At 38.8% G+C, this 18,502-nt stretch overlaps 2 protein-coding genes across 5 annotated transcripts; both read left to right on the top strand.

Moving 5' to 3' along the window:
- Positions 1-380: 380 nt before the first annotated feature.
- Positions 381-9,889, top strand: ccnt1 (cyclin T1). 2 transcript variants are annotated; one of them, XM_057319515.1, is made up of 9 exons: positions 381-581; positions 1,267-1,348; positions 2,200-2,328; positions 2,856-2,916; positions 3,767-3,829; positions 3,976-4,021; positions 4,289-4,452; positions 4,989-5,059; positions 7,775-9,889. In XM_057319515.1, exons 1-9 carry the CDS (start codon positions 412-414, stop codon positions 8,972-8,974), a joined length of 1,986 nt encoding a protein of 661 aa, XP_057175498.1. In that variant the 5' UTR covers positions 381-411; the 3' UTR covers positions 8,975-9,889. The 2 variants fall into 2 exon arrangements, with proteins under 2 accessions (XP_057175498.1, XP_057175497.1); XM_057319514.1 differs by having other exon boundaries at positions 3,767-3,830; positions 3,965-4,021.
- A 3,113-nt stretch (positions 9,890-13,002) lies between these two features.
- Positions 13,003-18,326, top strand: pmelb (premelanosome protein b). Of its 3 annotated transcripts, none has more exons than XM_057319626.1 (11): positions 13,003-13,117; positions 14,316-14,429; positions 14,517-14,663; positions 14,912-15,037; positions 15,121-15,282; positions 16,187-16,528; positions 16,618-16,749; positions 16,831-16,936; positions 17,133-17,338; positions 17,481-17,571; positions 17,730-18,326. In XM_057319626.1, exons 1-11 carry the CDS (start codon positions 13,063-13,065, stop codon positions 17,854-17,856), a joined length of 1,608 nt encoding a protein of 535 aa, XP_057175609.1. In that variant the 5' UTR covers positions 13,003-13,062; the 3' UTR covers positions 17,857-18,326. The 3 variants fall into 3 exon arrangements, with proteins under 3 accessions (XP_057175609.1, XP_057175608.1, XP_057175610.1); XM_057319625.1 differs by having other exon boundaries at positions 13,004-13,117; positions 16,612-16,749; XM_057319627.1 differs by lacking the exon at positions 17,133-17,338 and having other exon boundaries at positions 13,004-13,117; positions 16,612-16,749; positions 17,730-17,843.
- The last annotated feature ends 176 nt before the right edge of the window (positions 18,327-18,502 follow it).

Below are 18,502 nucleotides of genomic sequence, written 5' to 3'. Positions count from 1 at the left end.
CCGAAGTTCTTCTATTGTATGTGGACTGCTTTATAAGTTTGTTGTGAGTGGTTTACTTTTTTTGTTGTGAGTAGCCATAACCCTCAAAATAAAAAGTACTAATCTTGCAGTTATCATATTCGTACAGAAAACGGCGCATTAAAAACATATTTCAGCATAAGCGTGGGCTTTTATTCCAGAGTCTTGGTGGAAATGTAGGATTCTTATTCTTATGATTTACATTAGTTACAACCAGCTATAAAAACAATGTAAATACTAAAACAAATGTTAGAAAAATCCTTTAAAAATATTTATTTGTTTTTCTACACAGGAACTTCAATGTCAAATCACGTCGCGTTCGCGTTCCAGCGACCCCTCGATGACGTGCATCCTGTGACGCAGTGAGATTTTAAAACATCGTCCTTCTCAGTAATGGCGGCTTCGTTCCCTTCGCCTTCGGTAAATAACAATAAATGGTACTTCACACGCGAACAAATCGAAAACAGTCCCTCTCGCCGATCGGGACTTGATCCCGACAAAGAGCTCTCGTACCGACAGCAAGCCGCGAACCTGCTGCAGGACATGGGACAGCGACTCAACGTGTATCTTTCTCATTTCGTCGCTTCATTTCGAAACTGAAGCCGGTTTGGGCGGCATGGGTGGTGTTGTGTTTCTCCATTATTATGACTTAAAACATTTCTGGGAACGTTTAATACGCATATTTATTGCGTAATTAGTTAAGTAGAACCTGTAAAACGCAATTTTGCTTCCTAGTTTGTATTTTTTGGCTTAGTTTAGGCCTCGAGGCCTAACTGGTGTTTCCTACCAAACAATAGCGCTGCCGGTGTCACTTTTGTTCCCACGGTTATTTTGACACTGTTTAGGTCTTTTATGATTTGTTTGCATTTCATTACTTGACTGTATGTTATCTATACTAATCCATGCATATGCTGGTTAATATTATGTTTTGACATAGCTTTATTTGCCCATTATTTATTGCCATTGTAGGAGACCAAATGAGGGGTGCAGCTTTGTTTTTAGGGTCTTGATGATCTTGCTTTGCCCTTAGTTAAGGAATTTAATATTTCTTGTAAGACTTTGGTCCACTGTCTTTTACACCTTCTTATATTTTTTATGCAAGTTATTCTTGAAGCTATTTTCTAGATTGCGGTATTTATAATGTGAATTAAGATGTCTTTGAAATATCATAGGTTTCACTTTTCCATGTTATTGTTTTTCAATACTGAACTGTCAAGACCACTATAATCCTTAATTTGAGATTAACAGGTCGCAACTCACAATTAACACTGCCATTGTGTATATGCATCGATTCTACATGATTCAGTCCTTCACCCGCTTCCATCGAAATGTAAGTTTTCTTATTTGTAGGTGTTTTTTCTCAGTGTTTGCTGGTCTGTATTATAACTTAAAGGTCATATTAATCTTGAGAATCTATAGAGTAGTATTGCATACTTTGTATCTTCTAATTTAGTTTGATCACATTTATAAAAGATAGATACAGCTGTACCGTTTTTTCCGAAAACAGACCACCTCCTGGAGGTGTGCGGGGGGAGGAACTAAATCACGAGCTCACAATACATCATCGCATTATCCCTGCATAACTGTTGATTCACTATCAATTCGTGTTGTTTACATTATGCGCCGATTGCCAACAAAACACAGACAAATGACTGTGGTCCATGTCCGGCATCTTTTAGCGAGGGGACCGCTCCATCTATCAGTTTCAAACGATGTGCTAATCCAGCGTTGCTTCCACCGTTTATATAACATCCATCACTGAAATGTTGTGAACCAACAAACACCTCAACTTCTCTCACTATCGCAAGAGTAACGAGCTGCAGCTACAGGCCCACAGCGCAGCCAATCTTGATGGTAAGCAGGTCTTCCTATCGCTCGTCGGTTGACGCGTGGGCGGACTATTTCTTTCGCCTTGCCTTGGGTGTGTTTTTCTGGGAGAATTGCCCAATAAGGGACTAAGAAGAGTTGTCACGTAACGGTTTTTCATGTTCGAAGAAAACTTTCTAAAACCTATACGAACCTTGAAGGGAGTGTATCGAGCACAGAAATACTACGTAATACGTCCAACTCGTTTTTTGACAAGTTGACCGTGTTAAGCATGGGAAGACGGCACGTTTAACAAAGAAGTCAGATTGCATGAAACGGCCTTAAATCACCCCTTTAATGTCACATGGTTCACAGGTGATTGCCCCTGCAGCTCTGTTTTTAGCAGCGAAGGTGGAGGAACAGCCCCGAAAGCTGGAGCATGTGATCAAGGTGACTCATGCGTGTCTCAATCCTCAGGACCCACCGCCAGACACCAGAAGTGATGTAAGTATTGCACTGTTACTATGCTGAGCTAGTCGATTTAAAACCATGCAGGTATTTTATGTGATTTTGGTTGTTAATTGACTTTTTAATGCCTTTTTTTGTAGGTTCTTTGTTGAGTGGTGCATTTTTTTATTTCACGCTCGCTTTTTGATTCTCTAAATTTCAGGGCATGCGTGTCTATACGCTTAGATCAAATTTGACTTTTTAATGTCATGAGTCATAACGTCGCTTTTTTTAACAGGTCGTGTAACCCACATAGTCTGAGGAAGAATATTTCTGTACTTGTGCTGAAACTTATTTTTTCCTCTTAGGTTGCATATTTATAATCTTCTGTCTTTTCCTGTTGAGTTGGTACTAAGATCCTTCAGTAGCATTATATGGGTTTCTCATGCTGCCATATTTAGTGTGATAAGGTGCTGAATGGCTTGTTGCTCAAAGAGGGTCATGATATTTTGATGGGAGGGAGTGAGCGTGTAGCCCATGACCAAGAGACCATGTGAGTAATCTGCCTGTCCTCTCAATCTCAGACATACCTGCAACAAGCCCAGGACCTGGTCATTCTTGAGAGCATTATACTCCAGACCCTGGGTAAGTTTGGAAGGGTGAGAATGGGTCAGTGAATCACCATATTAGAGAAATGCACCAAATAACCACATTCACTGCACATTCCCAGGAGTCAACAAGACAATTTAAGGAGTCATTGTTATTGTCTCGCCTTTGTCATTTTCCTGTCAACTGGACAATGTAATTCTTCTGTTTTTTTTTTACGATGTCAACTAAGGATGGGTGGTATGATCAAATTTTTACAGCACGTACATCACAATATAATCAGATCTCTTATACGGTAGGACTAGCATTGAAAAATGAATGGTTCCAGGTGTATGTTTTGATTGAATCAAACGCATTATAAGTTCGACATAACTTTATGGTATGTAATTGCATGTTCCACATTTTGACCTAAATAGGGCACATCTGACCCGCTCTGTATTTTCATCCGTACCTCTTAAGTGCCAATAACAAAGCAATTCTGCCAACTAATAGCCTTGCAAATATATCCACTGTGTAAACGATATAACACATGCATTCTTGTGGTGTATAAACTGTCATACTGCCCAGCCCTAACTTGAGCAATTTTTGTGTATTTTTAAAAAATAATTTTAAGAACACGATTGCCACTGTTTTGCTTTGATATCCAGCAGTTTGAGTGACGTGCCGTTCTCTTCTGGTGCCATTTTGGTCATTTGTTTGTAAGATTTTGACTGTAACCAAATTGCCCACAGGCACTTGCATGGAGTTCGACTCAAACCGTGTTTCACCGTTCGAGCACAGGAACACCTGTGTTTGTGATTCACTCACTCATTCATGTATATAGCTGTAGACGTTTCACCTAAAGTTCAATCCTAAACTAAAGTCGTCTTATCTGCTCTTTTCTCTCTAGCATTTGAGATCACCATTGATCATCCCCACACACATGTTGTCAAGTGCACCCAGCTTGTCCGAGGTAAGGCCCTTTTGCCGTGAACTACATTATTTTGATATTTAGCATAAGTGTTTAAACGCAAACATTCATTTGGAAATATTAGACATTGGTGTAGAATTTGTTGTTTCATTTTGTCATTTTTTATTGTTTTGTTGGCGTGGTAACAGCGAGTAAGGATTTGGCTCAGACGTCATATTTCATGGCAACAAACAGGTATGTTATTCTTTTAATAGGTATACTGTATTTATCTTTAACATGATAATTTTGCAATGTATGCACATTTCTATGCGTTGAATATCTTGACTTAACTTAGGGTATACAACTAGTGTACAATGCTTGAAATAATTGAGGCCACCTTACAAAGACAATAAGGTTGTGTTTGCTTTTACTTGCGGATGAGTTATGCATTTCAGTCATGATTTCTCAGATGTTGTGTTTTTTGTGTGTTTTCGGTTATCGTTGGGGATCTCATCGCCGCAGTCTCCACTTGACTACGTTCTGTTTGCAGTACAGCCCACCCATCGTAGCCTGCATTTGTATTCATCTGGCCTGCAAATGGTCCAACTGGGAGATTCCAGTTTCCACAGACAGCAAACACTGGTGGGAATATGTTGACCCTACAGTGACCCTTGAGCTGTTGGATGGTATGTAAATGGAGCCCGTTCTGTAAGAAAGTTGAATGCTACAGATGTGGCTGGCTATGGGATAGATTTTCTTGCGTTTGTTGTGTACTTTAACAGTTTACTTCTGTTAAATCCCCAGTGAAATCACAATGAAAGTTTGTTTCCTTTTATTAAAAATATGTTAGCCGTAAGGATGTCAGTAAACTGATATGCGCCTACACGCTGACAACATTCCCATTTAGAAGATATAAGCGTTCAAAACTGACACTCTGGCGCGTGCGCTCAAAAAAGGCACAGGTTGACTGTGCCGTAAACAAAATGCTATTGGTTGTTTTAAAAGGGGCGGGGCCACTCGATATGTCTCATGCTCTCTGCATTTTTTAGTTGAAATTACGTCAACACATCAAATAATGTTGCGCGTTCCAAGGCATTGCAGTGGGGCTTTAACACTGATTTTGTAACTACCGATTGTTATTGAGTGTATAAGAGAAAACATCTTTGAACTTCAAATTGTGTTTTTATCACATGATTTAAAGATTTTGATAATAATTCAACAGATCTCACTAGTGAGTTTCTTCAGATCCTGGAGAAGACACCCAGCCGCTTAAAACGCATTAGAAACTGGAAAGTAAGTCTGTTTGACTGCATTTTTGTCATGTTAAATTTTGTCATCTAAATGTAAAAAATTCACATTTACCCTATAACTAAGTGTTTGACAAGCGTTTTGTTTTCATTTTTGAACAATGCATCTACTGTTGTAACTTTTTAAACCTAGAGCACAGTGTAAAGGGGTCATAATGGATGGCTAAAACGAACATTATTGTGTGTATTTGGTGTAATAGTGTGTTTACGCGGTTTACGGTTTAAAAAACATATTAGTTTTCACATACCGTGCATTTCTGTCGCTCCTCTGTGCCCCGCCTTTCTGAAACGCCTCGATTTTTAACAAAGCTCATCGCTGTGAAAACCGCTGTGTGCTCTGATTGGCCAGCTACCCAGTGCATTGTGATTGGCCGAATGGATCCCGATGGATTCAGCCTCGTAAAGCAATTTCTGCATTTGTGATTGTAGGACCGACACACAGCTTACGTTTGAATAGTCAGTTGCAAATTCTTTAATAATGTACTTGGGCTGTTAGTGAGAAGCGGCAGATTGTCCTTACAAAGTTGGATTTACCCCACTTTTTAGAAACAGCCTTTGTGCACAACCAGGTGTTAATGTGCTGCACACACTCAGATTTTGGAGTTGTAAATAAAACTTAACCACTGATTTCTAATTGTGTCCTCGTTTGGAAGACCCAACTTGGTAGTTTTTCTTTTGTAATGAAACACACAGTGTCTCCACGACATGGCGGCAGCAACCACAACACTACAGCGGGAAAAGACGCGCCGCCTTTCTTTGCGTATACATTTTGGGCGGTGTTCTTCAACGCTTCTCACAAACTGACGTGGGGGTGTGTTTAAACGAGGCGTTTTAGGCAGGTTTGGATGAGCCTCCGCTTTTAAATAAAACATCTTTTTTGGTTTGAGACTTCAATTTTTGCGATTTTACATGTCGAATATATGCATGAACAACTTGTAACACACCACAGATACAGGAAAACACGAAATCGCGTCATATGACTCCTTTAATAAAATGTTTCAAAACGATGAATTTTTCTCCGTTTCGCTTAGTTAAACATTTTATTTAAAGGGGTCATATCTGCTTAAATGATGTCATTGTCATACGAAAGCGATACGAGACTAAACGGCTCATTATGCTTTTAAATCACCCTCATATACTTTATTATCATAAAGCCGGTCGTTACACACAGCATTGCATTATGTTTGACAAACCTAATATCTGAAGTAGTTTTGACACGCCTGCACGTGTAGTGTGCTGTATATCAGATGTTTTTTTACAGTGACAGCTGAATCTCTGAGGAATTGACAGTCACATAATTTAAGTCATGCTTTCAGTTCCGCGCTCCGGCACGATTTGAGCTCATACTGCCCCCTTTCCAAACCAAACCGCTCTCCAGCCCACCTCTTCCAACCAGGCCAGGAGACTCACACTAGTCAATCGAACCAGGCTTTATGGGTCAAACGCGCCCGGGTGTGCGGTTCAATTGGGACAATGTCAGTAGGCCCTTGGAGGCAATGCAATGTTTATACACGATTTAAGGTAAAAAAAAATGCTGCATTTTCCACATACCGTGCATGTTTGTATCTCCTCTTTGCCCCGCCTCTCGGAAACGCACACAGATTTTTTACAAAGCTCATCGCTCTGAAAAGCGAGGTGTGCTATGATTGGCCAGTTAACCAGTGCGTAGTGATTGGTCGAATACTGCAAGCATGTGACGGAAATAGGGATGTAACGATTCATTCAGCTCGTGATGCGATTCACGATTCTGATCTCACGATGCGATTTATTCACGATTTACTCACTATTTATTTTTACAAAATGAGTTGAAACAAATTAGAAATGAACAGCTTCCCTTGCATTATTTCTTAAATGCTTCACGATTCTTTGTATAATAAAATTGTTTTATTTCAAATAACAAAACTAAACTGCAATTTTATACCAAATTAATAATAGAAAAAGTCTCTTTAATATAAACAAACTTATACTCTCTGTGCTTTTCTTGGATTTTTTTGCATTTAAGAAATATCAGCATGTCCACGTTTAGGTTTGCGGCCCCTGCTGTTCAAAAAATGTATTGCGATTCAGTTCACGCCTCACCGATTTGAATCGTCACACATTATAATCGATTTTCAACCGGCTCACGGTGAATCGTTACATCCCTAGACGGAAATGTAAGGCCTCTTACCATATTTGGAACATCAGGCTCCAAAGCAATTGTACTGACTGACCTTACTTGCGTATACATTTGGGTGGTCTTAGTCAAATCATACCACGAACTGATGTAGATTTGTGGGGGTGTGGTTACACGAGGCATTTCATGCAGGTCTGGGTGAGCATCCGCTTTTAGATAGAATGCATCTTTTGTTCCGACACTTTAATTTTTGCAATTTTACGTGTCTAATACATGCATGGGCAACACACCAAAGACACAGAAAAACACATATTTGCGCCATATGACCCCTTTAATGATATTTATACATTTTACAGTAACACTGTGTCTACACCAGACGCGACAAGAGACAATAGAACGCATTAGAACCCATTATAAGTTAAAATTTTGTCCACACAAGATGCTGCGCGGACGCGTCCGGTGTATACACGGTGTATGTATGAGTTTTGCCCTGAATTTACACCATGCTATTTTTGGTCTTTTAACCATTTTTTGTATTCTGACTTTAAACTGCATCGTTTAAATTTTCTCTTGATTCTTGTGAATCAGGCGGCAAGTCAAACTGCCAAAAAGTCAAAAGCGCAAGATGGTGACCAATCAGAAGCCATTATGAACATGATCTCCATGGCATCATCTGACACCTCGCTGGTTGGGCTGATGAGCCTCTCTGCCTCTCGCTCAGATTCGACTTCCTCAGCAGATGATCTCAACATCGGAGCGTCATCCCAACAGTGGCAGCCTCCTGGCAAGGAGCCGGCAACCTCCAACGAGCTCCACGCACCTGCGAAAGTCTCTCTGAGTGAGTACCGGGCCAAACACGCGGACGAGCTGGCAGCGCAGAAGCGTAACCTAGTGAACATGGAGGCCAGCGTAAAGCAGGGATACGCCACAGCCGCCCAGGCTCTCATGAACCAGCAAAGAAAGGAAAAGCACCACCATCACCAACAACAACAACAGTCCACCTCTAGTTCCTCTGACTCTGGCAACCCCTCACCGATTGTCCTGAAGATCCCGGTGGAGGAGCGGTCGATGCGCTTCCCCGTGCCCGGCCAGTCGGGAAGCGGGGGGCACAGTGGCCGAGGTTCCGAGCACGACATTAGGGTGCGAATACGAGTTCCAGAAAGGCGAGGTGGATCAGGAGAAGACTGTAAAAGTCGAGAGAAACCCAGAGAGCGTTCCAACCACCATCATCACCACCATCATCACCACCACTCGTCCTCCAGCAGTTCTTTATCTTCGTCCTCGGCACATAAACATTCAAGTTCTACCAGTACAAGTAGCAAAAAGGTCTCAGGTGACTCAGTGCGAATCAGCTCTTCATCCAGAAAAAGGACTCACGTGACTGAGCCTTCGGCAGGCACCCATCCGTCGAAAGTTAGCAAATCCTCCAGAAACTCATTTCAGCTCCCGCCCCTTCCCAGCATGCCCTCCCACTCGCTGGGTCACGGGGCAGATATCCTCCCCTCGCTGAGCCTGTCGCACCATCAGGGAAACTACTCGCACTCCAAGGCGGAAAAGGCGGACACCAACGGCCACAACGCGGGCGGCCAGTCCAACGATTACCAGGACACGTTTGACATGTTAAACTCGCTGCTCAGCGCGCAGGGGGTGCAACCGGCACAACCTCAAATTTTTGACTATCGCTCTCAGTACGGAGAGTACCGATACAGCAGTAGCGCTCGTGGAGGAACCCATCCCCCACCCCTCCCATCAGAACCGCCTCCCCCCTTGCCACCGCTACCCAAATAAATTCCACTGCTCACGCCATCCGTCCACATGCGCTGATCAAATCAGTCGTCCTTCTGCGTTCCTCTTGTGCGTCTCATTTTCTGTGATGCTCAGTTTGACAGCAAGGTAATGTGTACCTTCCATCTCAGCCTTTTATATGTCTGACTTTCCCCCTATCCCCCGTGTGAGTGTTCACAAAACCCATCTGTGGCAATAATGTTCAAATAGAACAAAATATTGCAAAAAAAGAAGTAAAATGTTATTTATTAAAAAAAAAATGTACATACTATTTTTGATGTCGCTCAGTTTTATAACAGTGCTATATAACTGAAATGCATAATGGATTAAGGGTATGTATAACTGAATGAGAGGGACACGTCCTCTTTAAAATGAGTAGAACTTTGAACGCAAAAAGGAAAATACATGTTTTTTTGTTTTACACATGAATTTAAGTCTTGCTAACAATGTGTCTTTTTTTATCGACTATGGTATTTATTATTAGCCTTTTAAAGCAGTAGTTATTAGCAGTCGTTGGTTGAATGCATCTCAGACGATATCTGGATTTATTTTTATACTGTACTGTATAACCTGCTTCCCCGTCTGCATTTACTTGACAAGTCTTGTATTTAAAACAAAAAAATGGACATACAAATCCCCACGTTTGCATCAAAGTGTATGTTCCTAATATATGAGTAGTTACTGAAGTAATGTTATTATTCTGTTTGGTAAATATTTGTGGTCTTTTTTTGTAACTTTATTGTATTCTGTAAATGACTGAAATCGACACGACCTATTTTTACATTTTTCCAAAAACAAGAATATGCCTAATTTAGCAAGTATGTCTGATTGATCTAGGATTCTCAAATGCAGTCATTGTTTTAAATGGTTGTAGAAAATCACTCATTCATTTTACACTAAAACAGTATGTCCTGCTTATGCCTGTTTCATTTTGTTGTGTTTTACTTAGTTTTCACAAAAACCCAAATGGGGTCGGTTTGGAGATGTTTTAAAATAGTTTAAGGAGGGAGTTGCTATATGTACTTTATTCAGAATTTACATATTTAATTTGACTAAAACAAATGGGATGAAGAAATATATAGAGATGCACCAATATATCTGGCAATAATTGGTCCATAAAAGCGGGGGGTTTTTTTCACAATATCGACCAATAGTTTAAAAACAGTAGATGATCAGGGATGAGATCGAAAAGAGGACAGAAAAATGCAATGAATTTGTGCTCCGTATACAAATTGTTTAGAAACATCACCAATTTGATGTTTATTATTAATAGTCGTTATATGAATAATAACATTCAGAAAGAATGTAGTTAATGTGAGTTAATATAACCAAACTATCAGAATCTGCAGATATAACTCTGAATAATTGGTATCGGTGGAGAAATTTAGTATCGGTGCATTTCTAGAAATATAGCCTGTTCAATGCTGTCAGTTTTTTTTATTGCACCTTTTTAATGAATTGATCAGCTAACAACAAAAGTGTTATACATGAAACACAGAGCAAAACTATTCTTAAACATTCTAACCATATTTACGCCTGAATATTTTTATGAACGGATGGCACAAAAATCTGTCACGCTTTTTTATGAATTATAGCTTTATTTTTTGTCTCCCATCAAATTAAATAGGCCATCTACTACTGTAAGATCTCCTAATGGCTGGAATACACTACAAGACTTTTGAAATCTGAACAGATTTTTTTTAACTAGACATACACTTGCAGACTTTTTGAAAGTTTCGGATAGAAACACACTAACTGATCAAATCTTCAGGCTGGCACAGACTTTCTGCAACAGGTCCAGACTGAAGATCTGAGCAAAAGTCTTGTAGTGTATTTTAGCCTGTGTTTGAATGTTTGTCATTCATCTTTAGCTAATAGCTCATTGACACTGGTCGAGTGAATGTAGTGCACGCTTAACATGAAATGTGTGTTTGTTTAATTGTGATCATGTTACAAAAAGGAAGGTATTACAACACTCAACGTCATTTTTGCATGTGGGAAAGAGAGCCGTAAGCCATGATTCATGGAATCATTCGTGAATCCACAGTATGCATTAAAGCCGGGTGTGAACATGTTTCAAAGCAATCAATCTGACTGTCTTCATATCTTAAATCATGTCCAGCAAATATGTAATTGTATGCAGTTAATAGCACAACAATGCAGATCACAGTATGGATCCTGTGATACTACGTAATTGTTTTCATCGCGTGGATTTCATGGCATGCCTCTTCATTGCTGAATTTGCAGACAAAACGTGAAGCATGGAATTTCTACTGTGAGAGTCGATTGAATAAATGTTGCGTTCTTTGATTAAGATTGTAGCAGGGATTCCTCAATAATGTCTTTTTCCCAATGTTGCCATTTGTGAAATTCTATGAAACACTTTAAGCTATAAAAGATGTCGTTTTCCATAATCTTGGCATATATTTCCTTATATATAATGCACTTCTCATTGACCTTTCTGATGCTTATAGTCAAAATGAGAGATTTAACAGCATGTTAACCAATTTAGTTGCAAGAGAAGGCATTTGTGTGGGTCTAATGCAATTCATGTCACCACTGTATTTTCTGTGTATCTCTCTCGGAAGATAGCGTTTTATCAAATGTACATACTGTTTTCTGTGTAATAGTGGTACCACATGAACTCAGGTTTTGAATTGAATTGTTAGGGTGTTTCTTGTCAGAAGTAAAGGTTTGCATTTTTGTGAACTCCTTTTATAAATGTGGTTGATATACTCTGTAAATGAATGCTTTATGAGAAACATACTTGTTGATGTCTTTATAAAAAAATGAAATATTATAATGTGACACATTCTGCTCATGCTTCTTACAGTATGTTCACATGACTGATTTTTATACAACTACACTTTTGCTTCCACCTGATGTCAATACCTTAGTGGTTTGCCTTTGAATTCAGTGCTGGAATAAAGAGATATGAGAACACAAGGAATGCTAAACATTAAAACCTGATTCATTTTTTTGATACTGAAAATCTGAGTAAAGCAAGAAGCCACAAGAGTTTGTGTAATCCTGATGAATTTTACATTCCTGGCATATTTGTCTAGCTCAGTGGTTCTCAAACTTTTTCGTTGTAAGGCCCCCTTTGTTTTAAGTGCATCGCTTTGCGGCCCCCCATATAAAGACGTATAATCTTAAACTTAGAATTTTAATTAAACCAAAAACATTCAGTTATACAATGCTGGAACCTCAATTCGTTTGGTTGGTGGTGTCATTTTTCTGATGTTTGATTGCATAAAATCTATGATAAATTTCTATATTTCATAAAATGCCACAAAATCTGTGGCCCCCCTGGATCCATCTTGGGGCTCCCCAGGGGGCCACGGCCCCCAGTTTGAGAACCACTGGTCTAGCTATTATGTGTAACTTATTGTTTGATTCACATGTTAATACAGACATTCCAAATTACAGCCGTAGGTATGTTGATGAAAATGTTTTGTCTTTTATTATTAATTCATTATTATTTGTGTTTTTATGTCAGAAAGAAATGTCTTGATTTCTCTTTAGTGAACCTCTGAGTTAGTGTTGTATTGAGGGTGTTATGCAGTATGCACAGTGAATGAGAGTACAGATCTGAACAGGGCTCATTGTTCTTCGAGTCAGTCATCTCACATGATTCGGTTGCTGTAAAAGTCATTCATAAAAGTTCTGGCAAACCTCCAAGCTTTAAACTCTTGTAATATGTTTTCATTAAACAACATTCCTCGTGTTATCTCAAAATTAACACATGTACACATATAATTAACTTTAGCAACAATCTGCGGCAAAACTCGTTTTATTGCATTTGTTAGTATTAAAAATGTATCTTAATGTGACCATCAAAATGTAATCCCCAAAACGTCAGATGTATTTTAAACCTATTAAATGTTTTTACATCATGTTAGATTAAACAAATCTTAATTGATCATTTGATAACTCCAATGTCATAAATTCTGCATAAGTGTATATGTATGTGTGTGTGTGGTTTTAGGGGGTTGGGAGTGGCTATTCATTCAGAGATGTTGGGCTTTGCTATATAAAGAGTGAAGCCCCTGTGGAAGACTTTGCAGAAGGCGCCAACAATAAGGTTGAAAATGAAGCTGCTTTCAAGACTTTTGCTGTTGTCCTGCTTTTCCGTGACCCTAACAAGTAAGTAAACGTGTGTTTTTATCTATAAACATTATGTATATTATATCACATGTATTTGTCATTGTGGCTATAACGATACTCGATGTAGTGTTCTGTTGAAAGAATAGCAGCAAGAGGACCATGAAGTAATCGTGAATTTTGTCTGATTTATATTGATAATATTTATCAGTGTAGACCATTGAATTTACCACATTAAAAGTGTATTATGAGTCAAAGTCATTTAAAAAAGATAAAACGTCTATTGGACGTGAAATTGCAGAAAGCTGTTCTGTGTAGGACAGCTTTTGAGTTTAAAACACTCTTGTGTTTCATTTAAGGCCTACAGGCAGATTTAAGGGTTCACCGCAATGTCCTTATCTCCCCGACCTTCTGACATTCATCTGTAGACATTATGCAGATCAGCCATCAGACCTTTTCCGGTTAGAATAATTTATGAAAAGTTAAATATGTTTTTAAAGAATGGATGAAATGACTTAAAAATATTACACTAAAAAATTCCACTTATATCAACTTCAATAGCTGCCAAATTGGCTTTACAAGTCATCTCAATTAAATATTTTAAACTGACTTAAAAAATCTAGTTGCATTTCATATAACGTTTGAAATTAGTTAAATTATTTAAACGCGTTAACATGACAGAGTACGTAAAGGATTGCTCTGTTTTAGCGTATTAATAATCCAAATACATGATACCCAAACTCAAGGATTTGACTAAAGCAGCATAAAACCTTTTGTCTTATGATGCGAAAATTCTTGCACTGCGTTCTATCTTTTATTATGCCTGTGTGCTTCAAAAAGTAAACCCCTGCCTTACGCAGTAATGCCAGAAGTATGGTCACATGCGCAGCTAAGCATCACATGCATAGGATTTGGGGTAACGCTGCAGAAAATCTTTATCCGGTCAAACTCCCTCGCCTCTGTCTTCCTCCACCAATTGTACAATTGTAGGTCACTGGTCCTTTGGGGGAGATTTAAAGGCGGGGTGTCCGATTTCTCTTACCCCCATCTGTCGCTTTTGTCAGCGCTCGGCTCGGCTAATGTCTGTCCTGTGCACTGTGCACCTTACTGCTGATTGGCTACAAGGTTGTTTTGGTACTCGGCCCGACTCAGTTGTCTAAAGCGTAATTCGGAAATCGGTTACCCCGCCTTTAAGGGCTCACATCATTTTAAATATTGATATCGTTTCTTGTTGCACAAGGACATGTTGACAGGACCAACACAAATTCCAGATTCAACCCATATCAGATATGGAATACAAAACAGTTTCCTGTGTGGAAATACGGAGATCCACGATACAAAACCAGCTGGACAGGTATAATAGAGACAAAAAAGTCATTTCCGCTCCAAGACTGTTGTTTATTGTTGTTTTTATTCCATCTTTTTACACTTATGTCTACAGGTGGAGAACTGAAGTTTGATGTGAGTAATGATGCACCCACCTTGACCGGTGCCAAAATCACCTTTACAATTGACATCGTGTTCCCTCGCAACCAAAAACTCCGGCCTGTCGGACGAGTGGTTTGGGCTGAAAACGGCACAATCAATGGTATGTTTCTGCAATCTGTAAACTTTTCAGAAATGTTAATGAAATGTAAACAATAAACATAGAAACATAATGGTTCATCCTGTTTACAAAGTTGACAATGTATGTTCAGGGCTTCACAGCTCAACTTGTCGCCAAGGTCATGAGTTGGATTCCAAATGAATGCTTTGTATAAAATGTAAATATTTTGACCAGCGATAAAACTGTTTTTGTTTTACTCTTAAAAAAGGATTTTCTGATAATCGATCTAGGCACGCAGTTCCATGAGGGTGAACCTGTCTATCCTGAAAGGAATTTTGTAGATGCGTTCCCTCACACTCCTCTACACGATCTCCGGGATAAGAAACCTCCCTACGTCTTTGTGTGGAAAACCTGGGGTAGGAACAAACACTACATTTACGGATAGACTTCATGTTACCTGGTTTTGTCTCACCTGACTATTGTTTATTGTGTCTCACAGGGAAGTACTGGCAGGTGTGTGACGGCCCTTCCTCATCACTGACTATCGGCACAGATGATGTTCCTGTTGGCTCTTATACGATGGATGTTGTCATCTATCACTACAGGAAGAGAGAGAAATTTATTCCTATCGGATATGCCTCCACACAGTTCAGTATCACAGGTGAACACTGATCTGTCTTTGACAATATTTCCTCTTAGATAATGATATGAATATCTTTGTCCGTCCTAAATGACCTAAAACAAATGTAATGTTTTTATGTTTGTTTGTACATTTTGGGAAAATGATTATACCATTTCTTTAAAAAACAGAGATATGAGTATAAAAAATGATTATGTGAACCATCAAGTAAAGAATTCTAATTTCATTGTATTTACTTGAAAGCATTTCCAAAGATATTTTTCACAATTAAATTTATATATATATATATATATATATTTATATATATATATATACACACACACACACACACAGCCAGTAAAAAAAGTAAAAAAAGATAAATTATTTTCAGTTTTTCTGAATTTACTATTTATATGTATGTGTTTAGGTAAATTATAGTTTTTGTTTCATCCTGTGAACTACTTACAATATTTCTCCCAAATCTTAAATAAAAATGTTGTTTCTATTTGCATTTATTTGCAGAAAATGAACACTGGAGAAACAGGTCAAAATAACAGAAAAGATTGTATTTTTTCAGACCTCAAATACTGCAAAGAAAACAAGTTCATATTCACTTTTATGCAATACAACAGTAATATTTGTACATGGTTTTTTAAGTGATAACCTGGATTTTTATCACAGTTTTCATGTGTCTTGTCATGCTGTCAGTCTTTCACATAGCTGTTGGATGACTTTATGTCACTCCTGAGTTTTGATTTTGTTAAAATTCAACAGACACTGGACTGGAATGGCCACAATACATCTAGAAATGGCGATTATGAAATAAAAATATGGATGGCCTCTTCATTTTTCCGTGGCTGTAGGTTTTCGTCATTTGTGTGTTTACTAAATGTTGAATGTACATTTGAGCAACTTATTATAAGATCCAAACTCTGTGTGTTTCTAGATCAGATTCCCTTCTCTGTGTCCCTGACGCAAGTGAATGACAAAGACGAAAAAGACCAGAAATTCATCCAGAATAGAGCTGTGGCCTTCAGCATCACCCTTCACGACCCCAGCCAATACCTGAGCCAATCAGACGTCACCTTTAACTGGGACTTTGGAGACCGCAGCGGGACTGTTATCTCCAGAGAACTCACGGTCACGCACACTTACGTTACATCTGGTACCTTCAGGCCCCGAATTGTCATTCAAGCAGCCATACCAGATCTATCCTGTGCACCAAAGCAGCCAACTGAAGCCAACCCGATAGCCAGTGTTGATGATATGCCTGAAATATGGACAACCGGTGAATTTCATGTTTTTAGTTTCTGTAGATAAAATGAAGTAACTTTTGACTTTTTTTGAATAAATATATATTTACTTTAAAAGCATCAGTCACCGAGATGATGTTGGAAGAAGACTCAGTTGAAGATCAGGCACGAGTCGTATTAAAGCGGCAGGCAGCAAACACAGATGGCTGTGTGATTTACCGCTACGGATATTTCTCAACTGAGATTGAAATAATCGGTCAGATTTCTTTCATGTTTTATACTTTAGGAGATGTATTAGAGTTTCTCTTTGATAAATGATGTATGTTAATATGCTCAGAGGGCATCGAGAGTGTGCAGATTGTTCATGTGGCCGTAGCCGATGGTTTTTCGCTGACGGAGATGGAGCGTAACATTGTTGATTTCACCATTACCTGCCAAGGAAGGTGAGAAAGCATTTGACCCGAATGAAATGTGCATTTTTACAAGGATTTAAAAAGAAAACGTCATCTTACAAGATTCTAAAGGGGTCCGCTTATTCCAGGAGGGACTTTAATGCAATACAAAGTTCTTTTCTTAAACGTGTAGTTGAAACCACACGATTGAGCCCTAATGCAGATCGCATGACCTCTTTCTGTTCAGCCCCCCCACTGAAGTGTGCACTGTGGTGTCAGATGCAGACTGTCATGTGCCATTTATGACCATCTGCAATGCCGTGAGCCCCTCCGCAGACTGCCAGCTCATCCTCAGGCACTCTTTCAATGACTCTGGGATCTTCTGTATCAATGTATCGATGACCAATGATGACAGTCTGGCTGTCGCAAATGCCAGGGTTAATATTAACATATGTATGTTCGCTTTAAAGTGTGCATTTGTGTATGCTATTCAAAATAAACCATTACTAGTTTGTTATAGAAACATGGAGGATGCATCTTATTGTGTTGCTAAATCATCATAAATCAATGTCTCAATTACTGTTATATTCCGCAGGTTCCAGGTTTACATCTGCAGGCATGATTGCTGTCATGTTGGGAATCTTGACTATCGCATCAGTGCTGGGCTCGGTGGCCTATGCATACAAGTATGTGAATTTAAACTGATTTAGTTGACGCATGCGTATCTTTCAGAATAATATTAAATCATTCGATTATTCAACCTGTTCCTTTGGGGTTTTTAGGATTTAATAAGTAAGCAAAGCAGTGTGAACATTAACTGGCCTCATTTTTTTCACTATTCCAGGTGTCTTAATGGCTATCGAAAGCTGATCGAAACCCCAGCTGCGTGCCAGTCTAACAGTGCCGGTATGAGTTCTGTGCCAGCCCTGTTCTGGGGCCTGTTGAACCAGCAGACACCGCGTCATAAATGAGGAATGGTGTGAAATGTACTTCAAAAATAGTGTTAGGTTACTCTGAAGATTTAAAGAAATGTAACATTAGTATTATTTTATAGGTATTGATTATGTAGTCAGATGCATTTATTACTTTTGTACATTTTTTTCTCTTGAAGCCATTACTAGATTTTTGTATTTTTATACAAATTTTATCGTAATATTCTTTAATCTAGAATCTTATACAAGCTAAGAAAAACCAAGATGGAATTAACAGGTTTGCACTGGCTCTGAAACTGCAGCCATTCAATTTTTGTAACGCAATTGAATAACATATGACAAAATATACAATACTGTCTTTCATTTTGTCACATATTCATGTCAGAAACACTCCTGTAATTTCATTATGAATACATTTACAATAATTTAGAAATGTTTTCTATAATGAAGTGTTTTAAAATGACCTGTTTTAATTCATTCATTGAAATAAAATTGACTGTTATTCCTGCTGTAACTCACATACACCTCTCCAGAAACCCATACTGGCCTTAATACCGTCTGCTGTGTGACCACTAATCTACTTCTCCTTCATCCCGAGTGTTTAAGAGCCAAACCTGTCAAAGGTCATGAAGTGCACTCTTAAAATTGTTTATTAAGCAGATTACCAGAATTCCTTAAAGCAAAA

Source organism: Triplophysa rosa, linkage group LG21 (genome assembly GCF_024868665.1).
Source record: "Triplophysa rosa linkage group LG21, Trosa_1v2, whole genome shotgun sequence".
NCBI lineage: Eukaryota > Metazoa > Chordata > Actinopteri > Cypriniformes > Nemacheilidae > Triplophysa > Triplophysa rosa.
The sequence above is the reverse complement of the archived record's forward strand: the minus strand, read 5'-3'. Positions and strand labels throughout refer to the sequence as shown.